Consider the following 25,848-nt stretch of genomic DNA (forward strand, 5'->3'; position numbering starts at 1 on the left):
CTTTTGGTAAGGTGCAGTTGGTCTGCACAGAAACCTAAACTGAACTTGCTCAGACCAAGCACAGGGAAGACATTTGCTGATGAAAGACCGAGTATGCTGACTAGATTTATGCTAAGTTAACAAGATGTTAAACAAATCTGATTGTAGCTGCCAGTCCCATTTTAAACTCTAGGTCCCAGTCAAATGAAAGTGGAGTATTATATTTTACTGAATATATTTAAAACTTCTCAACATTCAAGGATTGGCTTTTCTTTTCCCCCTCTAGTTGCTCAAGGCTGTGTCATGGTCTGACCTACATAGCTGGCAGACAGCTCCATTGAACACTTGCTCCAGCTGCAATCAATGGGAATAGCACTTTTCTTTCCCTCCAGGGCTGTGGAAATTCCTTTTTCCCATCTTCTTGGTGTGGCGATGATGATTTTCTGAAGAAATTAGAGGATATAAAAATGTAGATGTTCTTGTCCTCATTCTGTGTTAATTTCCCTGATTCTAGGTCTGTGAATATTCGGATGGAACCAAGTCTTTGAAGCTTGGAGACTTCGGACTGGCGACAGTGGTCGAAGGCCCTTTGTACACTGTCTGTGGGACACCCACCTATGTGGCTCCAGAAATCATTGCAGAGACAGGGTGAGCATGACACGGGCCTTGTAACCACTCATTTTTGGCAGGCAGCTCCTGACTGCTGTAAGATCTCAATGCTCCAATGGGCTGGCCTTCCATTGTTTGTAACCAAACCACCCGTGGGCACCACTCCCAGTTCCTCCAAGAGGCCAGTAGCCTTGTTCTCCCTGCTCCCAGAATTCACCTTTGCCTCCTCTCCCACCTCCCCAGGACCAGCTCTGGTGCAGCTCTGGTCCATTTGTTTGTGCTCCCTGCCTAACCTCAGCATCCAGAGCCCATTGTACCACCTGTGACAGCTGCTTGGGGAAGAACAGACAGGCAAAACACAGTGTTTGCATTAGAAATGGAATAATTTATATTGGAAGAGGCTCCAGAGGTCACCTGTTCTCTGGGCAGCTCTAATTAGATCACATTGATTCAAGTGACCCTGTTTGGGTGAAACATCCTCTTTGATAATAATTGAACAAGCCCATTATTCTGTATTTAACAGGTCGTTGTGTAAAATGGTAGGTTTTCACAAATGGTAGATTTTCACAAGTCCTCTCTCCTTTTACACTTACTAGAGCTCCATTCCATGCTCTAGCTGACTCTTGCCATGGCTGTGAACACTCTGAATTTCCTGATGGGGGGAGGTTTTGTTGTGTTGTTCCACTCCTTGTTCAGTGCATTTGTCGCATTGAGAAACATTTCACAGCTGCAGTGAGCTCCGGTGTCAAAGGGCACCTCATCTGTGTGTTTGAGATTTTGACAAACTGAATCCATTGAATAGGGGAAAAGACCTCTTTCTGACCTCCAGTGTTTTAATTTCTGTGCTTTAAAAGAAAAGGGCAGTTCTTTTTCCCTGTGTTACTCACTGGAGAGGCTAGAGAATTGGTGTGTCTAGTTGCTTAGCAACACATGATAACCTTAGAGATAGTTACTTCACTGTAGGGATTGAGAAGGCACATCCTTGTCTTTTATCATTAATAATTCTGGATTGGGAAACCTGGATACTGACTTGGATTTGAGTATATTCAGAAGACCCTGGAGAGCCTTGAGGCTTATGGTTGAGGAAAAAAAAAATAAATTATAGAATCATGGTTTCCTAAAGACTGTAATGGTGTGAAGAAAAAGATGCTCAGTTATAAAATACATTACCACATCAGCAGCAGGTAACTCAGCACAGATTCTCACATAATCCTGTCAGTGTCACTTATTTTTGATTGGAATGACTTTTTGTTGTTAATTCAGCACAAGTAACACAGCCTTGTTTTCTCAGGTATGGCCTAAAGGTGGATATTTGGGCTGCAGGTGTGATCACCTACATCCTGTTATGTGGATTCCCACCTTTTCGCAGGTGAGTGGCAAAGGGAAAACCAGCAAAACCAATCAAGTTCCTTCAGAGCAAGTCTGACCTTTCTCCCTGAAGGAGGCATCATCCCTGGAGGAGGAAAAAAGGTGGATTAGATGGACACGTTTTCCTCACAGTTTTGTTCATTTCTTTAAGCGGTTTTTACTCGTCCCTCATTTTAGTTTTTGGGATCAATTTATTCATTTATTTTTCTAGGGGGGCAGCTGCTTTGGTGCCATGCGGGGGGTGTGAGGGCAGAGCCGCTTTTCCTTTTGTCTCCACGCGCATCGCAGCTCCGCGATCCACGGGCACGCGCTGCCCTCTGCCGTTGGCGTCGGGACGCGGCAGCTCCCGGAGAGCAGGGGAAAAGGCTGGGCGGTGGTAAACCGGGAGAGGGGGAAAATGTCCTTATCCTGCCTTTTTAACCTTATTCGTCCTTTTGAGAAGCGTCAAACGAGCGGTGGGGTTTGCAAACATCACTTTTGGTACTCACGGTCACACCGTGTATGTGTTCTACTGCAAATCAAATGGTTTCTTTTTTTTGCCAGAGAATGAGAAGGAATTGGCACATTTTAATAGGGAATTCTCCTCCTAACATATAAATTACTAATGCAGGGCCTGTTTGTTCATTTTTATAACAAAATACTTAGGTTTTAACTAAATCATCAGACTGAACGAAAATATTTTGCAAAGAATTACAATATAAATATTATTGATGGAAAAACATTAGTTCACGTATTTGGGTTTTTCATGTTGTTAGTTCATGTTTAAAGCTGAAAATCTGTTTTGAAAGATAATTAGACAAGCAAATGGATTCTTTGATTAGAGTTTGGGGGTAGGGCACAGAGAATGTCTATATGATGCTACTAGAACCAGGTGATTACTGAGGTTAATAGATATTTATTTCCAACCCACCTCGAGCTAAATTGTTCTTTACAGAAATAGGTTGAGTGGATGTTCACTCTGACTATGGCCAGTTGAAAGAAGTTGAAAAACAAAAATCCCATTCCCATTAATCTGTGAATACTCATGATACTAGGTTTTGGATACAAAAGTGCTTATCCTTTCCTTTTCAGCAGCCTGCCAGTACTGACTACATTAAATGTATCCTGTGTTTTCCATATGTCCTCCTTGGATTTTGAAAATTCTTCTGTTTTGATAGTTTCAAAGATGAGGCTCATTTCACTACACTTCTTCCCTCTACCACGTGTTTTCTGTAGCAGGTCCTTTAGAACTGGGCTGGCAAGTGACCGACTTTTCAATCCCCTTTCCTGTTCCCCTTTCCTGTGTGCTAACTACGCAGTCCCTATTCCAGTGGAAAAGTTACCTCAGTGTGTTGGCTTTTCTGTTGTCATCACTTCTGACAGAGTAGCTATGACAAACAGCTCAGAAGAGCTCTCACTGTGTAAACTTGCAAATTACTCATCTCTAGTAATTATCAACACAATTTCTGTTCCATCCCCAAATCAAGTTAAAATTCCCATGACAAATTGGCTTCCATCTCAGGGTGTTTTTTGTTACTGCTGTTTTACAGTGAAAACAACCTTCAGGAAGACCTCTTTGATCAGATACTTGTTGGGAAGCTGGAATTTCCCTCTCCCTACTGGGATAACATCACTGATTCAGCAAAGGTACTGATATTTTTTCCAACCTGAAACAGCATTTCTGACAAGCCCCCGTGCAGCCTGTGCTCAGTTGGGAAGGCAGCCTGGAAGATCCAGAGCAGCCTCTTCCCCAGTGCCCCAGCTGCTGTGCCTTTTTAGTTGGTTTAGCTGAACAATGCTTGATGAAAGCTCAGGTGTTTCAGGCTGTCATGTTCTGTCTGAGCAAGGGTAGCAAAATGCCAACTCCATTCAGGGAACACCACATAATACTCAGTTCACTTCATGATGCACTTCACAGCATGTTCAGTGCTTCAGCTGCAAAATAAATGTGTCTCTGAATTTTTCCCTCCTATCACTCTTTAAAAAAGAAAAATTATTGCTCTGTGGACTGGACGCAGTTAGCATTTCTTCCTATTTTTTTGAGGCAGTTATGAGCGCTTTTCAAGAGGTGCAGCCATTGCTAATTGCCATTGCCAGCAATTCTTGTGTGGTCATTGCAGTTTTGTTTAAAATGATTGTGCCTGTAGGACAAAGGTTCCAAGTTGTAAGCCCCACTTCTCAGGTTAATTCACTAAAGTGCTCTGAATAATATCTGAGGACTCACTAGCAAGTGGAGATGGTTTGTTTATCCAGCCAATGAGAAGTTGAATTTTTTATGTATTTTTCTGCATTTCCCAATGGGTGTTTATCCATTTCCCAAGCCCCAGTCACCTCACACATTTCCAGATATGCATTCTGAACAAACAAAGTCCTCAGGCTTGGGATCTCTCATTTCAGATTTCCACAGACTAAATAACTTGGCTGGTTGGGAAACCTCTCAGTTAGGTATGTTATTATCTGCCTGAAGAAGCCATTTCCCAAAAGTGAAGCAATGGACAGTCTCCTTGAAATAATCTTGATGAGAGTATGAAGACTGATAATTTGGAGGCTATAAAAGATTTTTTTGGGGGGGGTGAGGGTGGAGAGAGGGCTTGGCTCAGTGTCTTTTATTCTTCTGGAGCAACACAGAAGAGAACAGTTTTCAAATAATTTCATAGTTTCTTGCCTTTCAGATGCAGATTCTTGTCTCTGATTTGTGTTTTTTATGTAATGTTACTGTGTGCATGTGCACTGACCAGAGAGGATCTCATCTCTCCCAGGTCTGTGTTTGTTCTGGGCATCAGAATGAATATATAGAGAACAAAGTGGAACATTAGAGCTGATTTTTTTAACATTTCTTTTTCATTTGGTTTCAAAAGGCTCAGTGCAACATGAGTACAATGAGGAGGTTGATCTGAAATATGCTGCCTGGCAGACTCTTAATCCTAAAGAGCAAATATTTTGTTCCATTCACATCACACTGGTATCACTGGTTCTGGTATCAGCTGGGGTTGCACCATACTTGGCACAACAGTATTTTCAGTTTCAATATCCTTTCCCACTCTTCTTTTTCTTTCTTTTTCAATGAAGGAGTTAATTAGCCTGATGCTACATGTGAATGCTGAAGCCCGGTACACAGCAGCACAGATCCTAAGCCATCCCTGGGTGTCAGTAAGTAAATCACATTTCACTTGTCTCTAATTTGACATTAAACCTGTAAATCTAACCATTAACTTGTAGTGTTCAGAAGCAGCAGTACAATTAGCAAATGTAACACCTAATTTACCATAGACACTAAGCTGATGCCTGTCAAGTCCTCCATCTCTTCAGGCAGCAGCAAAGGGGAACACCAAAGTGCACTGCTTATTGATTTAAAATCAATTAATTATTAATAAGTACTAGGTTTACATGGACACAGTCAATGCTTATTTTCAGGCATGTTTTAAAAGACAGACTGAATATGATCTGTGGAGTTCCCTGACACAAGAGAAGACAACTATTAACAAGTGTATCTATGGATAACAGCTCCTCTAAAACATATTTATGGTACTTTATAACACTTCCAGACTTAGGACATGATGGGCCATTTAAAGTGGTGATTTGAAAGAAATCCAAGTGACAAGTTGGCTTTTTATTCTTAACACTATTTCAAGCATGTTATTTTTAACTTGCTTGAATCAAACCTGCAGCTTATAATTGTGGGACAAATCAATGCATTAGAAGTGCCACATGTCATTTTAAGTAATAGAAGGTCATTCATAAAAGAGTGAGTGATTGCTCTGTTCCCTTCCTCTGGAATTATCTCTCATGTAGCAGAGTGTTGAAGTGCCTATCTGAATATTTACTATGCATTAAAAAGCAGAAAGTACCTGATGATGATGAAGAAAAACTTGGTTTTTTTCCTAACTGGAATACTGTGTTCCTTCTTCTACAGGATGATGCTTCCCAGGAGAATAATATGCAAGCTGAAGTAACAGGTAAACTGAAGCAGCACTTTAATAACACCCTACCCAAGCAAAATAACACATCTGCTGGGGTTTCTGTCATCATGGTAAGAGAAATGAACATTTTTATACATTGATAGTATACTTTGCATATTTTCCTAACAGTGCTCTATGAGCATGTGTGGTGCAAGAATAGCAAACCCAAAACTAGAATAGTCTCTAATTCTAGTCTTTATTGCTGGATAATGTGGATTGTCTTATCATTGCTTGAGAGCAACCAAGTCTATCACAGTGTGCCACCTGAGATAAAAACCAGCTTTCAAACAGAAACCTGTGAATACTAAGTTAGGTGTATGTTAAAATGAAGTTTATTAACAATTTGAAATCTTTCTTTATAAAAACTGTGATTTTTTTTTTTTTTTTTTAAATCATACAGCCCACTTCGTTAGTTAAGTAGGCTTTTCCTCTGTGCGTGACCAAGTATTGTTTGATCTTGGCTCCATTTCAGAAACTTCTTTCTTTCTGATCTCACTGTGGCCCGTCCTTGTCTGATGCAAGGATAGACACTGCACACCGAGAGTATCTTCAGTAACTTAAAGAAAATAACATAACAGGGATTTCCACCCTCACCCTCCCATTATTATTAATCACTCTCAAAGCCCAGCCCACTTATGTTAACAAAGAATTGTTTTAATCATCTGAGAGTCAGTAAATTGAAATAAAATGTTTCTGCCTATGTCTATGTCTTTGTAAATACATTTATGTGAGTTAAATAGGCAAAAAATTTAAATGTAGGGAAAGTGATAACATAAAAATAAGTCGGAAAGTGGATTTCAGGTTCATGCTCTTGTCTACATTTCATTTGACAGTTTGACTTGACAGTTTGAGAGGGACTTCAGAGCTTCATTCTTTATACTGTTGAGACTATGGATAAGCCTGAAGCTGAAAACTGGTATAAAATGCACTATATGTAATAAGAGCAATTTTAATTCTAACTCTCAGCCCCTCTCCAACTTGCATGCCACTTAAGCCTGTCTCAGATCTCTGACACAGCATAGCTTCTGGCTTCTTATTGGCGTGGGTTTTTTCTGTTAGCTACTGACACTCCTTCAGCCAGGAAAGTTCACCTCATTTTACCTTTTCCTGCTTTATTTCCTTATAACAGGTATGGAAGGATATAAATACCTAATTATTTATTGCTGAATGCAGCTCCCAGTTAATGCTGAAAGGAAAAGTCAAACCTTGTTCAAAACACTGTGATCTAATAAGGGTTAAGCCCCTGATTTGTTATTCTTGCCCTGGTTTATCTTGAGCTTTGAAATTTAGTTACCTTTGTGTTCAGAAGTTCTTCACTTGCTCCAGCAGTCATTGCTTACCAACATTCAGCTTCAGACAAGCACACTTTGTAACTCTCGTGTATTGCAGTGCATTGCTCTCTCAGTCCACCTGCACATTCAGTGGAGCCCCCTTTAGCATCACCTCATTCCAACACTGTCACCCAGCCCATGCAGATAACACCATCCTGTGGCAGATAAGTAAAACTGCACATTCCCAGTTCAGTGTCCTTGCACAGGAGGCTCCTGCTGCCCCCAAAAGCATGTTGCTCTTAATTCATGACTGATTTTTTTTTCAATTAAAAAAATGTTCTGTAAATCTAAATTTGTTGCAATTGTGTTAGTTCTGCTTAAAGTAAGTCTAGTTTCTGTCCCTTGCTTCCTTCCTTTTTCCTCCTTTCCCAATGCCTGCATTGCTTCCCTCTGAGTAGGTCCAAGGCAATGGTACGTACTAACTGCGATGCTTTGTTCTGCTGCACAAAAAATACATAGTCTCCATTTGTAACAAGAAAGGAGAAATAACTAAGCCAGTCTGAAGTGGAAAAAGCTGTACAGCCACATTAAACCAGCAAAGGAATATCTTTTAAGCACTTAAGGTGTTCTGTCTTGAATGATACATATCTAAAATAGGCAAAGCAAATGCCAATACAACAATTATTTACTTCCTCAGACACGTCTTGGTGTATTCTCCTGGAGGTAATTTTGTGCATGTGTATATCTTACTGTACCTAAAAACAGCTAGAAAAAGATGAGAACCCTTTGAAGACAGACGCAAAGAACAAAACCACTGAATTAAACACTGTTTCTATTTTAAAAAAAAATTCCAATTGTCACTCCCTTTATGGTATCAAAGGGCTAGTCAGGAGCTAATCAGTCCTAAATTAATAAAAAACATTCTCGCTTAACAACAGTAAAATTAAAGAAGAAAACTCTAAACTGCATTATGTAAGAATGTATTGCTGCTATGAGGACAGCACAGGAGAAAATCACTGTCAGCATGAACTGAAAGCATGTCCTTCCCCCTTTAAATAACTTTATCTGCCACTGAAATAGCAGAAACCCCTGTATTTACAACTCTTTTTCCAGCAAGCAAAAAAAGGAAATGCAATGGTGTCTTGATTAAAAGAGTTTTAGACCATCACTAATCTCAAAAGCCCAGACCCTGTTCAGCTGCTCCTGTCCTTGCATGCTCCCTTTGCAGTGTTGATTGGCAGTAGCAGAGAACTCAGTTGTGGACTATGGAATTTTCTCCTTGTACCTCTATGCAGGTAGGCGTGATGTAATTTGAGTTAAAAAAACAAAACACCAAAAAAAGAAGAGGTAAGTACCTTATTTCTGCTGTCCTTGATGACTTTGATGCAATAAAGCACATCTAAAAAAAAAATGAACCATGCAAAATTTAACTTGTGTCAGAAAATTATTTCGGTATTAGATACTTCAGTGAATAGTGTACTAGTCAAACTCCACTAAAAACACACAGAAATTTTCACATTAGTAAAGCAAGTCCAATCAAAAAAATAAATTGCCCTGGAAAAGGCAGAGCACCTGATCTTTACAATTAGCATTTATCCTGTAGAGGGCATGGAAATTGTTGTCTTCAGCAGATGTACCACATACTCCAGATAAGCCACCTACTGCACTATGGAATTCTCAGTTCTCATTCCAACCTGTCACTCCCTTCTCCTGTAAACTAAATTTTAAGTACAGAATTCAGAAATTATGCTTTTCTGCCAACATGAGAGGTCATTTGCCTACTCTCAACACTAAGCAGAAAAACAGGCCCTTTTCTTGAAGACAGAAAAAAGCTTTGGGTTTCCATCTGTCACTGTCCGCCATGCCTCCCCTTCTGTACTGTGTGGTTTGTTACAGGAAATGTATCACTGAGTTCTCAGTAAGCATCATCTGATTCCTTGTGTGAGCAAAAACACAGGTACATAAATTTTGCTAATAGTTACTATGACAAGTTCCTTCTCTATCACAACCACTCATACCATCTTTTTTTCCACATCAGACTTGCAAGACAAAAATTTTAAACCTGCAATGGCAAGCATACATCTGGAAGATAAGTCTGCCTTACATTTTCTAAAATCAGCATCACAAAAATTATACCATTCATTATATAAAAGATTTCTGATGTTATTTCTCCTTTTTTTTCCTGGCTGTAATGCATGCACTTTGTCTTGTAGATTGTTTTAACCCTTAAGTTAAGACAGGGCTGTATTTAAGTGCTGTTTCATGTTTTGCCTTGGGTTTGTTTTGTTTTGTTTGTAGAACACAGCTCTAGATAAAGAGAGTCAGATTTTCTGCAGCAAGCGCTGTCAGGACTCTGGTAGAGCTGGAATGGAGAAAATGTCTGCAATTGCTGCTGCAGCTGCTGATCCTCGTGTGGCTGGGTCTGAGCCCCTCCTCCCTGCTGCTCCTGAGCCACTCCAGTCCCCCACACTGCCTTCTCCTGAGCTTGCTGGGGATCAGCCTGGTGCGTAGGACTGGGGAACACAAATCCAACTGAAGCTCCCCACACTCTGGCCACAGTTTTCTTCATTTCCCATGACTGTTTTCAGTTTGTGTGCACCTCTTGTGGTGAGCCCCAGCCAGGTCTGATCCTCTCCCTCACAGCAGGTGAGCAAACCACATCTTGGGAACAGCAGTAGGGGAAAGACTCTGGCAATGCTAGGTGGTTTTTTAAGTTCTTTGTGTTAATTATTAACTCCATTTCACACAGCCTTGGGCTCTAAATAGACTAACTTATGGTGTAGCTAACCATATTTTTGTATGAGCAGTGAGGTGGGGAACAGGTACCTGGCCTCGCCTCCACCAGCAGGCCCCATTCTGTTCTTCTGATGGGAATTCTCAGAAAAGTGGGAGAGGCAGTCAAGGGAAGAAAACTTCTATTTGCCTTCTATTCCAATGCCTCTATTTTTAGCCAAGTTTCTACTAAACTTGAAGAGGCAAATTTTCATGAAGAATTTTTTTAGTGGACTAACTGTAAAATATCATGAGACAAACATTTGGAGATAGAGAGGGAAGGATGGTTGTTCTCCATCAAGTTTGTTATCTGACTTGCAGGCAGGGTAGTGTTTAGATAATATGAATTTAAATAAAGTAACTTGGGATGTAAACATGAGCAGTGGACATATATTTGTTACAAAGACTGGAGTGAAGGAAGCCTTTTTGCTTTAGCCATTTTCTGTCCCATCCACACCTTTCTCCAGGGTCAGACTACCTGTTAGATAAAATAAAATTACTTTGGGCCTGTGAAGGGAAAGCCTGCTGCATGTTTTCTAAGCTATGATGAACTGAGCAGCTCCTAATTCTAGGACAAGCTGATAGAGGAGCTGCCATCACTAGCCATCAGAGGTTTGTCAGTGCTATCTCTCCCTATTCACCTGGTGCAGGCACTGGAAACCAGGATTGGGAAGCAGCTCTCCTTAATCTGCAGTCACAAAATAGACGAGGTTTTATCTTTCCCATAATGCTTAGTTCAATAGAGTATGTATTCGGCTTAATCCTTTTTCTTTGCTCGTTCTTATGAATTGGTCATAGCTCATTTTTTCTCTTAGCTATACTTTCTACTAGAATTGTAAAAGAAAGACCTGCAATAAACTTTCTTCATTAAAAAAAAAACCAAAACACAAAATGTTATTCATTTCTTTGGGAGCTCAGTTATTTTGCCAGTGAAACTGTTGTCTTATTCCCTCTGGAGAGACTGAACAATTAGATGCCTACCAAAACAATTTAATAGAATTAATTTGCGGGACTCCCATAAACTGCATTGTTTTAAAGTTCATTGATTCCTATGAAAGACATGAATAAACATGGTTGCTTTACCTTTTGAAGAACATTTAAAGATCAGAAAGTGCAAACTGATGGTAGCTGAAAGATGTGCAACATCTTGGCAAAAAAAATATTAAAGGTAGGAAACCATGGCATGTAGTAAACTATGATAAAAAGGTTGGGCCACAACCAATCCTTGTTAATTAACTTTGTTGTGGGTTCCCTGGAGTAAGTTCAATATACTTGAAGAGTATGGGAATAGCCTTTGTGTAAAATAACTTGTATTTTGGTACAGTGCAGAAATACAAAGCTTACTCAGAAGGGAAACTGGTGAGAGTCTGTAGCTGGCTGCCTGTGTGGTTGGTGATTTCTGCAACAAGTCTCAGACTCAGCCAAAGAAAGGATGTGGAATTTCAGGTGGAGCAGGCTAACCAGCCTCCACAGCAAAGACAGGGAGCCCCTAAAAGAGCTGAACTGAGAGACCAGCAGAGAGGGAACATCAAACAAATAATGAATACTGGGTTAAGTTTCTGGTTTTGCATCTGTAACAGAGAGGATCATCACTTGCCTGGTCAGCTGCCAGTTCTAAGCAATTGCCTTTTCTCATGGAAGAAGAAAGTGAAGACAAATACCCTGACTTCGTGTCCTTAAGCTCATGATTTACCAACATCTAAACATGCTTAGACAAGACAAAGCAGAGGCAGGTGCCAAAATGCCTATTTAAAAAGAGTGCTGCCAGCTGGGAAAGATGATCATATGGCCAGAAATCAGATAAAAACACAGCTGAGAAAGTCCTCAACTCTTTGTGTGACCTTGGCAAAATTCTAGCACTACTCCATGCCTTAAAATAGCTCCACGTAAGTTCAGTCTGTGCATAGGTGCAGGAGGTATCACACTTTAACATAAAAATAAAGACCTGCTGGTTAACACTAAAACATTTAATGAAGGTTCCTAAGTATCACATGTGGTTTCTTACCTGCTGCACTTTCATTTAGTCCTTCTCTTATTGTAGAGCCACCAGCTGCTGCTGGGGAGAAGGCAAAAATAGTTCTGGTTCACAATTTCTTTCCTGTTACAAAGGGAAAGAAACCATTACAGAAACTGTAAACAAGTTACACATTTCTCAACAAGGACTGTTACAAACACTCCACAGTGACAGCTCTACTGCTACCATGCCTACATTTTAAAAAATGAGTTACTAAAAAACCCAATTTTTTTAATTATCCTTGGTCTTTTTAGGTCCTTTGAAGGTGGGTACTTGTCACAGTAGCCCAGTGGAGCCATTCCTGCAGTTCTAGATTTAAAATCCCCAGGACTGAATCCTCTCCTACTGTAAATCAGCACATTACATCCACTGGATTCCCATCAATATTTACCCTTACAGACCATTGCCCCCATTCTGGAACATCAAAAATTATTTAAAATAATTGTCAAAATATATTAATAAAGATGATGTTTAATGATGATGTTACTTCCATCAAGTATTGACTCATTCTCAGCTAATTAAGAATATTTACACAGGTCAGTAAATCTCATTTAATCCTGGTTTTCATATCTTTCTTCCTCCCAGTAGACACTGGTCTATTTATTACAGCTTGATAGCATAGATCTACTGATTCCTTCACTTTTATATAAATATGTATTTATCAATCAATCATCTTTGGTTCTATCAGTTTTTAAATGGGAAATTATATTTCAGATTTACTCATTCTTTCTCTCAAGCTACATCCAAACAGCAATTGGAAATGCACAAAACCAGCAACCTACCCAAAATGCTCATTCAGTAAAAGTGATGGTTTTAAGATGACAAAAAAGACAAGCAAATTAAACCCTCCTACTTGCAGTCAGCTTCAATGTCTAATGAACAGAAATAGGTATTTAGTTGAGCTTTTCTGTCAGGGGAATCCTCTTGAGCAGGATTTTTGTTTCCTTTTTAAACTAAACTAGCATTATGAAAAAAAATACCAGGGCAGGGACTGGTAGCAGCCATCCACTAGAAGGCTCTTGCTTCTGTTCTTGAATTTTTTTTTTTTTTCCAAAGAGAATTTGAATTTTAAGTGCTTTTGTTTCCTTTGGAAACAGGAAGCCTAGAGTGCAGGTTTCAGAAAAGCACAGCTTCACCGGGAAGTATCATCAACTGTTCCCTTCTCCCCAAAATAACAGGGGAGATAATTGCCAATTAACAGAAAACACTGAAGTCTAAAGCATTTAAATGCTGAATGTCTAAACACTTGCAGCTACAGAGGCTTGAAAAAGCATCCCTTGCACACAGGATAAGCAAGGCAAAAAGCAAAATGGGAGAGCAATGGATGAACTCGTATCTCTGTTACTGGATATTGCTATCACTGAATGCACCTAAGTCTCACCACACAACCAGACTGAGCTGTGCCTACAACATTTTGCAGCTCACAGCTCGCATAGCAGGAAGAAAAATACTAGAACAACTTGAAGAAAGAAAAAAATAATAAATTATCACATCTCAAACTTTGTCCATTTAGCAACAGCAAGTACCACATTTTGGGAACCTCTTTTTGTCTATTCCCACACAATGCAGCATCATTTCCAAAGCACACATCATGCTGTCTTTAATTAGCTGACACTATGATGCAGTCCCAGGGGCAAAGTTGTGTGCAATTTCAGATTTTACTAAATACATCTCTTGGTTTCAAGACTATGTTTTCCAGTAATGTCTCAATTAATTTACAAAAAAAAAAAAAAAAAAGAAGTAGTTTTATTTCCTACAATATATGAATAGTTGTGAAATATTTTACATTCATTTTATAACAATATGCTTCTTGATAATAAGTCTCAACTAAAAGTAAGCTATTTACAGGTACAAGTTACAATTTATTCTTTCAAACTTTGTATGTTTTAACACGTTTTTATCTCACGACACTGGTTGTATTTGAATTGAGGAGCTTTACGTTAAACATAGTTGAATTTCAGTACATCTAAGCAAAATCTGAAACCATTTCCTACACTTTCTTTTTGTCCAGAGCTTTTAAAGAGCAACTTTAAATTACAAAGCATCATTTACTGTAATAGCTTACTAAAAATCTTAGGTTGGTTCTGCATAAACTATTTTGGATTTCATATAATATTGTAGCATATGCTAAATCCACACAAGTGACTCATTTCAAGTGTTTCATCCTAACACTGTATGGGAGAGGTCTCACTGGTTTAGAGCAGCACTCTCAGAATGGCTCATCTCTGGTTCTATTTAACAAGGCTAAAGCCAGTTTCTCAAGAACAATATAGTGATCTGTTATTCCCTTCAAATTACTTCTGGGAGAAAGAGGGAAAAAAAATTATGCCATACCACAAGCACACTGAAATCTCTATGAATATGAAATCTAGGACATAAAGTGGAAAAACTACAATCTAGACAGTCACTTTATCTAGGCCATTCTTATTCAATACATCAAACAGCAATCATGTCCTGACTGCAATAAAATTCACTTCCCATTACCTTGGTATCAGTTCAGCTCCTTGGGATGTTTATCAGGAACAAAGCACTGCAGATAGGTGGAGGACTACCAAGAGGATGTCAGGACCAGAAACAATAACAGAGACATGCACAGCTTGCCTTCAGGTGTAGAGACTTTATGATAACAGCACAATACAGCCAAGAACTGCAGAAATATTTTCAAGTCTCACAGCATTCATTTACCTCTGCCTGCAGTGGCACCACAACACAAACTTCCTTCAGAGAAACTCCCACTCTGACCCCCACATCTCCTCTTCCAGATCCTACAGCATTTCTATCAGCAATTTGCTGATAGAAAATAGAAGGGGTTTCAAGCTATGCTTGCCAAGTACTTCTGCACAACCCAACCAAGCAGCACTAACTACAGAGAACTTCCCATAACTACATCTGGCAGCAGCTCTGTTTGAACTTACCAGAGCAGAAGAAAGGCCAGACTGTCACATAAAGAAATGCTCTTCATAAACGCTCCCTCTGCATAAATGCATTTGAGGAGAGGGGTCTGTCCCTCTCTTCCAGAACATTCTGCCATTAACAGCCAAATGAGGCCCAGCTGCAGGTTAATGCCTGGCATCTGCTGATTAAACAGGGTTCAGGTGATCCATGTGACACAGGTGCTGTCCTGCAGAGAGTAACAAGTACCTGAGTAGTTAGAAATTTAAGCCTGTTTTCCATCTCATCACAAACAGCGTGAGGTGGACTACTTCAGCCAAAGCTGAGATCACAAGTGCACACCCAGGCCCCCAGGCTGGTGTCAAAGGTATTTGGGTTTACCTGTGGAAGGAGGGGATGTCCCACACACCAGAGCAATCCAGAACAGGGGTGTCTTTGCAAGCCTGCTCACGAAGGAGAAGGTGGAGATGTCCTTTCCCACGAACTGCTGCAGCACTCCAGTGGCAGAACACCACACTGCAGCAACTGCTGCTTCCCAAGACGGGCTCGATGCAACTCAGGACAGCACACACAGGTACAGCTGTGCTTCCAGTTTGGGAAAGCAGCTCCTGATCCAATAGAGCCCTTTCTAAAACAAGCAATCTAACAATCAACTCCCCGGGAAACATTTAGGCTCCAAGATCAGGAACTAATATTTCTATCATTAATTGTTTCCTCATAAAGAGAAGACTTTCAGGATTTCCATTTGGCAAAACACACCTTTGGTTGGTTATTTGGATTTTTTCCCTCCACCCAGCCTAGGAAACCCACCCTGGTTTGAGACAAACACAAATTGCAGTTCAAGATTATTCCAATTTCCCCTCAAACTCTGCTGATACCAGGCTGTAAATGTTGTTGAACTTAAGGAAGTGTGAAGTACAAGTTCTGAAGTACAAGTAACAAATGTGCAGTACACATAGCTCAGTATACCAGGCACTTCCCACAGACATGACCCACTACAGTCTTTGCTTAATCCCATCATCCTTGTGCTACACAAAACATGAAAATGTAACTACTGATACACCACAACCACCTCAGTATGAAAATGCAGAAAGCACAGGACACCGTTTCATACACACCAAGTACATGAAATGCATCAGCCATGGTAATTCTGTCCTCTGTTGGGAATATACCCTGAATGACAAGAACCCAGTACTTCACTGAAGGTGTCAATTACAAATGTAATTTTATTTCATTTCTTCACTCAAACTGAATTTTGTCATTCCAAATCTTTACTGAAAGAGAGAGTAGTTAAATGCTTAGAAAAAACAGGAACTGCTCTAGTAGGCAGCTAAAGAAATGTATGTATCAATACAGATATGGAATGTAAATTTCAACTCAGAGATCACAACATACAAAGAAGATTTTTATGCAATACAGACTTACAAAACAGTAACAGTTCTTTTCACAAATATTTTCACAGAGTTCTGCACAGCAATCTTGTAGAAAAGTAGATTTGTGCAACACCAAAATAGCTTATTGTTCCTTAGTATAAATTATTTGTCATTTCCTAAAAGAAAGAGGTAATTTAATATGACTGGGCAGGATCTGACTGGATTTGGTGGTAGCAAAATACGAAAGACATTGTTGCTATAGGCAGAAAAGGCATATGGCATGTGCTATAGTATTGCAGGGGCATGTTCTGATGAAAAAGAAAGAAAAAGTGGCCTGCAAATCTTGTGCTTCTGCTGCTGGATGGGGGCTGTGCACCAGCAAGCACCTGCTGCCTCCCTGCTTCCACAGTCAACCAGCAGAAATGTGCTTTGGAACTTGCCCCTTCTAAAATCACCTGCCTCTGTGGGCTTCTGATCTGAAGCCTTCAAAATTAGCCTTTCTTATTTGGAGGAACAATCCACATTTTGGTGTGCTTTGAAGGAGATGCCAGGTAGAAACTAAAAAGGATTCACACTTGATGTAACACAAACTCCATTCCCGATTTCTCTCGTAACTGCACGAAACATACAACTAAAAAAGAACTAATTGTCTAGGCCTAGAAACATGCTTGAAGAGTAACATTGATGGAAATGATTTGCAAAGTTTAAAATTACATTAACCATAATTTATATATTACCCCTTGATTCCCAGAAACTTCGGTGCTGATGTAGTACAATCATTTGGAAAAGTATGAGACAAAGTGTGGTGCGGATAGCACAGATTAAAATTCCCCCAATACCATAATTAATTTCCATTATGTTAAAATCATATATTCCTCAAGGTTATAGATAAAGCTTCAGATGGAAAATCTGTTTCTTCATAATATAGCTAGAATGTGAGTTTTAACCATCTTTACTTTAGGTTTTGTTTACAGACAGGGATCAAAATAGACTTCTCATTGTGACTAAAAATATAGATTTTTTAACTACAGAACCCAGCAGCTGGTTTTCTGCTTCTTTGCCCTTCCCCCAAAAAAGTCAAGCGAGGTCTACAAAAATAGCAATTAACTTTAAAAAATAGGTTGCTTCTTCCAGCAAATTTAAGTTACATTCAGATGTAATAGAACTATTTATAAGGAGCCATGGGGTGGCTCGACCAAGGGAGGCAGTGCTGTGTGCAGCTCCCTCCTGGCCACAGCTGCTCCTGTCAGTGCTCATCCCAGCCTCTGGGAAGGTCAGTACCTGGTTTGGTACTCGTGGTGCCAGCGATTGAAATCATTGTAGAAAACCACGATGCTCCCGGACGCCATTCCAGTCATTATACACCTGAGGGAAGCAGATTTACCAATCAGAAAACATGCAAAACAATGTGCAGCAGTTTGTGTGGGCAGCCTGAAGCCAGAGCTGAGAGTTGGACAACAGAACTGTTCACCAGCATCTCTGTCCTGCAAGGCCACTTGGGATTCCCCCAGGACTATTTCTTGGCTGGTTTTTGGGGGGTATTGGAGCAGGATGAAGCCCTGGTGTCGCAGCAAAGTGAAAGAAGGCCAGGAGAAGTGTTCATTTCAGTTTCAACTCCCCCAGCACATCTACATGAAGGAATTGCGTGTGGGCACTGGCCTTCAGTTGGAAATACTAAAACTGAAGGCTTTGACTGTTTTGAAAGCTCCTGAAAGCAATCCCTGGGCTTTCCCACTGAGACACTCATTCTGAATTCCTTACACTTGGCCAGCTACTAGAGAGCATTTAGATATGTTTGAAAAGCCGTGACCCTGACACAGCACACAATCAAGAGTTTCTATATTATCTTCTCTACGGTCTCATTAAATTATTACAAAAATCAGAACTATAAAGATGTATTAAATCCTGGCATTTTGGGGAAAAAAAAGCCTGAGAATTAAAAAATTCAGAGAAAAAAGCTGCAATATTGTCTTCAAAACAAATACTGAGATCATCAAAACACTGCATTTTGATAGAATCACAGAATATCATGTCAAGAGCACCATTCTGATTGTTTTTCTACTGGGTTAAAATATCTTTTTCCACACTCTCAAACACATAACATTCATGCATACCAAATAAATAACTCTGATTAATTACCTGCAGTTATTCAGTAATTACGCAGTAAAATACCCGAGTAGCTCTCTTCCTTGTCTCCAAAACCAAAGGTTCTTAACTTGAGCACATGGATAGATTTCTGTATGTTCATATTAAATTTCAGTTCATTAACACGTCATTAATTGCAGTTCAAAGATTGTCTAAATGCAAAATTTCCGAGATCTAAGATTCAACAGCTGTAACTCCAGGTTTTGAAATATATTTAACAGCAAGGGCTTTTTTTTAATGGAAAACTGCTTCATCAAAAATGCCAATAATCTCTCGTGATGCTTATCAAGAAGCTGTTCAGTGTTTCATTGAAGTCCACAGGTTTTACTGGTTTGGATTTTTTAAAGTTCATTTTGTGTAAGTTTTAGAAACATAGATAAAAATTTTAAAACATTCAGTATGGACTTCAGCAAGTGGAAGGCTAAGAGCCTCAGCAACATGCTTTACTGCACAAATCTCTATGGGATTTAGGAGACAAATCTGCTTGAAAAGTACACAGGAACACCACTTAGTATACACACCACAGCAAATAAAATCCTAGCCTGAAAGGTAAAGGTGTACAGATGAAATGGGAAACATCCATCCTATAAACAAACCATGTTTTTGTGATAAAAGCACTGAAGCATTTTCAAGCACAGTTGCATTGGAAAGTGTGATATGAAACTGCAGTAAAGATTTTAACTGGTCACCTTCAGTAGGAGAAGTCTTCAAAAAGGGTCATGCTGTATGTGGATAAAATAACTTTCCTAGAACTGAGAATGACTCTTTGCTTTAGCAAATATATAGATGTATGGAGGGAATCTTGTTGTGCAACTATTCCAACTGTTCTATTTTTAACATGAAGGTCTGGAATTAGGAATGTGATTTGTCTTGGAAGTGAAAGAAGAGAGATGAAAGTACACATGTAACCTTCCACCTCCCTGTGACCCACACTATACATTGGTGCAGACCAATAACTCAGCCTATCTTGAAAGACTGCCAAAGTAAGATTTCTTGGATCTCTCTTCATTCCCTAAAGAGCTGAAATCCTGAAAAAGATTATCTGCCCTAAATATGACATGTTAAAAAAAAAAAAAATTATGCAAGCAGAATTCTCAAGATAATCACCAGTATCTGTGATCCACAATCAGAAATCACAATCAGAAGAACAACAAAAATGCAATTTAATTGTAAATATATATTCCCCAAAACTCTCATCCAGACCAGACTTTGCTCTCACCTTTGGTCATAGGACAGGGCCATGGATCGGATTCCAGCATCACAGCCTGGGTAAGCAAAGAGCTGCTTGAGGTCCCACACCTGCCAGACCATGACAACTCCGTTGTCTCCACCTGTGAGCAGATACTGTCCATCCCGACTCAGCTGAATGGCCTAGGGGCAAATCACAGGGAGATTTGTCAGATAAATGTGTGCTGCTCTTAATTCCCCACTTCTCCTTTCAGTAAAAGGTTTCATATTGACAGCTGAATGCCCAGGGAGACTTTGATATCAACACAAGCTTTTGGGAAGCAACATTATTGTTGTGTTATTTTACCCAGCAAGGGAATTAATGCTGTTATGCACAAATCTCCAATACATTAGATCTCACTAGTTAAGTCTCACCTGACCTGTGATTTATTCCATGTTCCAAAGATCCAATATGAGGTCAGCTAAAGAAATTTACTCTTCTAATTAGCTAGATTTACAAGATGCACAGTACTGGCATTAAAATACAGCACCTGACATTCCCCCAAGGGTCTTTAATACTAGCCTAGCAGAAGCTGAATGTTGACAGGAACTGAACTGTCATACAAATCACTAAAATTAATTTAGACCAGCACTTTTAGATTCCTGCACTGGATTAATAAAATAATGATCCACCCCTCTTAACAGAGACTATTTCCTTTCACCATCCATCCTGAAACTGCCTGTGAAAAATTCACTGGCATATATCCTTTTGTATGCATGATGGGGACTGATGGCAAATCTGTACTTGAAATCTTTATTTGGGAACCAGGTCATGAAGAAAGATGGGATATCATTGGTTTTCAGAGTCAAGACTTTCAAAGAATCTCCAATCTATTGTGGTATTTCTTGTGTGCTATTGGAAAAAAATCAAGATACATACTAAATATCCGGAAGAGTAATTTTCCTTCTTTACCTGATGACTATACCAGATGATACTATCAGATACTAAATGGACAGGATACACTAGAAATCTTTCTTAAAAGAGAGATTTCCCCAGTTTAAAGTCAAAATGGGGCTTAAGAGAACTGAACTTGAAATTTTAGTAGAGTAAGTGCTAATTTATGGGGGGAGAGAGACCATAATCTACCTAGCCCAGTGGTGTACTCCCAACAGTGGCAGCAGGAGATGCTGCCAGCCCGGTCAGCACACAGCCCCTTCCCCCTGTGCACCACAGCACCCAAAATCACTGGATTATAGAAAGATCAGAAAGTTCACCTGTTCCTTTTAGTATCTATTTATGGAAATGCTGCCCATGAATTTTCTTAATCTGTTTTTCAGCCTGCTGATGATGCCTTCTGAGGGGGGCAAGAATTGGCAGAAGTTTAGCACAGGTTTATTACCTGTTTTGAGGTGATCCTAATCAGTTCCAGCAAGTACCCCATAGGTCTCATATTGTGGGGTTTCCTAAGTAAGAGTTCTCCATTCATTTCAGCCATCGCCTTCATCACTCTGTAAACCTTCAGCATTCCCCACCTCAAAAAGCATTGAATGAAGCTCATTCCCAACACCAACCCTTCGGAGACTCCATGACTGACTGTTCTCACAGCAATAATATCTTTTCCATGCGGGTCTCAGTAATTACTACTACAGAAACCCGGAGGCGGATAAAAACTTCTGAAAAGAGGATCCTGGCCTGCTGCTTTACAGAAAAGAAATGTAAGCAGTAGAGAATACCAGGCCCTGATTTTACAGCCTCCTCCTCCAAATGTCCAGGAAAATGGAAAGGTTTGCAGTGTTTTCCAAAGAAACAAAACCAAAAAGTTCAATGGATTCTGTCATGTGGAATGACATCAGCATGAGCCACCAGCAAGATCAAGACCTTTGAAACTGCATTTTCGACCGTGATTAATAATTCCAGTAAGCCCAAACCTTTTCCTATGCTCTCTTTCTGTTTCCAGGTGCCTCTTCTCTGCTCTCTTTCTGACTTTTTGTCCCCAGCTTGACTTCTGTTTTTCCTTCTCTGCTCTGTACTTTTAGATTTCTCCATGATACTCAGCACAGGAGCAGCCCGTCCTTGGTTCTATTCTTGATTCTGCTCCTCTTTCTCCTCTGCCTCCTCATCAGTTCTTCCCTTTCCTTGTCCTGGGTCACACCATCACATTTCTTGCCATGGCTCTTTTGTGCACCTCTTGTGAGGGATGATTGGTTGCAGGGAAAAACTGCATCCACGGCCTACAGATGTTCAGTACAGAATGTGGATGCATTAAGCATTATCTACAAATGTATTTAACTTAACGTTTGTGAATCAGCTAAATTTGGGCAGCCTTTCAACAAAATACACACCCTTCACATCAGGATTAACTTGTGATAAATTTCAGCTGGCCCAACTTCTCAATAGAATGATGTAAGCATGGAGAATGTTCAGGGCAGTGGCTCTTAAATTCCAAACACACACGGTTCTACAGACAGACTCATTCTCTTTGACTAAAACATTGTCACTGGAAGGCAAGGAAATTGCCTCAGGATGATAGTCTACAAGCAAAATTCCAGCTCAAAGATTTAAATTTAGGAAACAGTAGAAAGAACTGAAGACAGGATTTTGCAAACATCTCTCTCTGCTGAAGTCTGCAATTACTTCGGCACTTGCAGTCTCTGCTTATACAGGTTTGCAAATATGCAAAACGTTTTACATACCTCAGGCAAAGGAAGTTGGGGGCTTTTCTTAACATAGGGAATTTATAGTGCACGCACCACAAAAAAAAAAATCAGAGAAACTAAAACACAAAGACATTACGTTCATGCAACACTGAAGTGTTTATACAGACTGCTGACAAGCCTAGAAACCAAAATATACAGTGTGTGCAAGATACTGCTTTGTGAGCAGCAGTAACTGAAGTCAGACATATTGCACATCTGTATTTTTTGTATTGCTGCACTCTATTACTGTGATGCCAAATACATCCTGTAAGAATTATACGATGTGCGACACTTAGATTAAGATAGAGCTTCTATATTATGTTATAAATTTTGAGTGTTTACTGCAACAACTCCCAAGGAGTCAGAATGGATCACACTGCTGGAATTTTATTTCATACAATAACTTTAAAAGGAGTGTAATTGAAACACAAACATACTGTAAACAAAATGTAACACTGAGCAAAAAAAAGATTATAAACCTATTTCAGTCATGTTTTGAATTATGACAAGACATACATGTAAATTTAGATACAATAAAGCAGAACATATGGAGTTTTTCCAACCATATCTAAGTATGGAAAACAGAATACTACCCAAGGTTAGAATTGAGTATTGTGAGTTGAAGCTTCTCCGTCTCCCCCCCCAAAATAAATGTTCCAACCATTAATTGCTTCTTTGATTGTTACTATCAGAAACATGCTAAGAACCTTGAAAGCACAGACACAAGGAGCTTGAAAACTCTAATTTAGAGGCTGTCTTAGAAGAGTAGAGCAAGACAGGGGCCGAAAACAAACTGATAAGGCTGAAAATTATCTAGAACTAGCATGCACTGAGTGGATGATCACGAGATCTAACTAACCACACAAGTATTAAAGAGATTATTCATTAGAAGCAAAAATCAATATGGGGTGGTTTTCTTCTCTATAGCAATAGTAGCCTCCTAAGGGTATTTCCAAATTGCAATGAAGACCGTGACAAATAATTATTTGCTACACTTATAAAATTCAGCTGATGAAAATCCATTAACCTTATGGTCATGGTTCACTTGAATTTTATACTTGAGGCTTTTACTGAAGAAATGCTATATTAAAAGGCAAATTAAAGCCATTAATCTTTAACTCTTCCACTACCTGCAACATGCAGTAGGTTTTGTGATCTTTTGATTAAATAAAGTACAGGCTTTGAACCCTTACTAATACCTGTGCAATTTTACTGTCATTGGCTTGTCATGAAGACAAGATGCTGATTTATTTAATTTTTATTGTTTATAAATAAATTTCTCAGCCACTTGCCTATATATATATTAAGGGATGAGGGAATGAATGAAAGGATGAAGGAATGAATGGAAGAAAAAGGTGACCCTATCAACATTTCAGTATCATGATATGCCCTTCAAGATTTAACAAACGAAAGGATGCTTTTACTCCCAAGTACTCCAGCTGGTAAGAGGATGACATGAATCAATTTTACTGTTCTGCTTTTCCCCAGCGTAGTTTATCTGCAATTCTGCTAGGTATGAAACTGAAACAACCCTGCAACTAATCTTTCTCACAACATGAGCTTCAATCTCTCAAATAATCCCCGAAGTGCACAATTTCAGCAATGTTCTAAAAGCCGCATTTCTGACTTGGAAAGTCTCACAACTTTGCACAAATCCCTTTTAACGTTTCAGGTTTTTGAAAGGCAGTGCTTTGTAAAAAGGCAGAGCTGACACTGTGACAGCCCTGGCTTACAGCAGCAGGAGTCTTGTGGGCACTTCCACATTTCAAAACAGACTCAGGAAAGGAAAATAAATTGGTTCCTCTGGGTGAAACAGCATACAGTCTTTGTTTAGGGTAAAATAACTTTACTGCTCAGAACAAGCACACTATTTAAAGTTATTCATTAAGATATCTAAACACTACATGGTAGATGTGCTGCAATATGCCTAAGCTCCACTGAGCAATACAGTATTTAAAACAAAAACAGGTGGAAGGCATTGATTGGACCCTGAATTTCCCCAGAGCATCTGAATTTTTTCTGGCTGTTTTCTAGCACAAGAATACGAGAAAGAAAATCAGAATGTTGATCCAAACATCATTATCGAAAACTGCTGGTTTTGCCAATAACGTCCTGAAATACCGGCCCATAATGACACAGGAAAACCAAGACTGTTAACACTACAGATTCCACACTTATGACCTTTTTCCTTCCCTTTTCTATCCTCCCCAAGCAAAAGCCAACAAGGAGAGTTTGTCAGCACAGCCCATGGGTAGGTGCTATTCATTTTAAATGCCCCACTTTAATCATGCAGTTGCCACTCTCCTTCAGAGATGATGTAGTGCAGAAGCACTGGCAGAGACGCTGTAGGTTGTTTAAGTGTAAAGCTCAGCTGGGACCACTGGGAGAGAAAGAAAACAAAACAAAACAAAATAAACCCCAAACCCCTCCACAAACGTAATTCTGGCCCACAGAGAGCAGAACTTCCTTTGCCTCCAGCAACATTCCTAAAGCTGTGGGGACTGACTGAAACACTACAGAAATTGTTTTAGCCGGCAAGGGATTTCTAGATATTTTACAGATTTGCTGGCCTAGCTGACAACATAATCACAACTGAAAGTGACAGATTATCAACATTATTAATGTAAAAAGAGAAAACACTGTGATATCGTTTTGCTTTATGGAAAGAACTCTGGGATGAAGGGTAGGCTGAAAATCTCAGAAGTATTTGTACAAGGACAGGCAAAGGTACAATTTCAGGAAATTGATGCAAAAATCTACATTAATTTGGAAAAATGTCAGGGGACAGAAATATACACATTCCTACTTCACTTCCCCAGCCTCAAACCTGCACTTGTGGCTGCCACAGAACACAGAGATCAAATGCCCCCTAACTCCTGCAGACTGCACTCTCACTATGGAAAAGAGACCTACACAGAGAGTTATTTCTGCATATGCCACCACCCGCACAGCTGACATTTTGAATGGATGACATAAGGATACTAGAGTAGCAGAGCACAGTACATAAGAGTTTTAAAAGGTTTTAAGTGGAATATCCTGAACTGTACCAGAAACTTCAGTGCTAATGAAGCAGTCACTGTTCCATACAAATTAAAAAGTGGAAATAACGAAGATCAAAATTCTTTCAAATACATTAACACATTCTTCCATCTTTAGTATGGAAAGAAGTGCTCACAACTTTGCACAAGAGCTGAAAGAATGCCAGTAATTCTGTAAAATGAACATGACAGCAGAGAGGGATTTTCTTCCTGACACATGTAATCCAAATAAAGGAAAAACTTCTGAGAGCTTTCAACTCAGGAGAACATTGGAAATCCCAGCAGCTGAGTTCCTGGGGTCTTCCATCAGATTATTAAAGTCAGCTTGGAGGTGTGGCACTGCAATACAGCTGGCAGCTTCTGTTCTGTTTCATAGATACTATTACACAGGAACTGTCAAGAGACCTTCATTTTGTATTATAAAATAATTTTCATAAAGCCATAAGCTTAAAATGCCTCCTGCATAGTTTTGGACTTGCTCCACATCTCTTGCAGCTGAAGATGTGGAACTTTCCTGCCTGCTTAGCAAATGCCAAAGGCCTAAAGGAGTTGAAGTACAGACATATCCCTGTAAAATTCATGGAG

General features: G+C 39.6%; 2 protein-coding genes across 9 annotated transcripts in view; one reads left to right on the top strand and one right to left on the bottom strand.

Moving 5' to 3' along the window:
- The window catches only part of DCLK2 (doublecortin like kinase 2), an 81,439-nt gene extending 68,996 nt beyond the window's left edge, over nt 1-12,443 (top strand). For 2 of the 5 annotated variants that reach the window (XR_007203713.1, XR_007203714.1), the window contains 7 exons: nt 494-627; nt 1,880-1,957; nt 3,486-3,582; nt 5,005-5,085; nt 5,849-5,965; nt 6,728-6,810; nt 9,464-9,551. Coding sequence is in view for 3 of the 5 variants with exons in the window: in XM_048304275.1 (XP_048160232.1) it covers nt 494-627; nt 1,880-1,957; nt 3,486-3,582; nt 5,005-5,085; nt 5,849-5,965; nt 9,464-9,676 (720 nt within the window). In the remaining 2 variants the exon portion in view is untranslated. Of the gene's footprint in view, nt 1-493; nt 628-1,879; nt 1,958-3,485; nt 3,583-5,004; nt 5,086-5,848; nt 5,966-6,727; nt 6,811-7,623; nt 7,637-9,463 lie in introns of all 5 variants that reach the window. The other 3 variants (XM_048304275.1, XM_048304276.1, XM_048304277.1) reach the window with 2 other exon arrangements.
- A 3,608-nt stretch (nt 12,444-16,051) lies between these two features.
- Nucleotides 16,052-25,848, bottom strand: part of LRBA (LPS responsive beige-like anchor protein) — a 373,995-nt gene continuing 364,198 nt past the window's right edge. For all 4 annotated transcript variants that reach the window (XM_048304274.1, XM_048304272.1, XM_048304273.1 and 1 more), the window contains 2 exons: nt 19,581-19,732; nt 16,052-17,581 (listed from right to left, as the gene is read on the bottom strand). In XM_048304274.1, coding sequence (XP_048160231.1) covers nt 17,491-17,581; nt 19,581-19,732 — 243 coding nt within the window. In that variant the 3' untranslated portion in view covers nt 16,052-17,490. The remainder of the gene's footprint in view (nt 17,582-19,580; nt 19,733-25,848) is intronic.

The sequence above is a fragment of the Corvus hawaiiensis genome, chromosome 5 (assembly GCF_020740725.1).
Source record: "Corvus hawaiiensis isolate bCorHaw1 chromosome 5, bCorHaw1.pri.cur, whole genome shotgun sequence".
NCBI classification, from domain to species: Eukaryota; Metazoa; Chordata; class Aves; order Passeriformes; family Corvidae; genus Corvus; species Corvus hawaiiensis.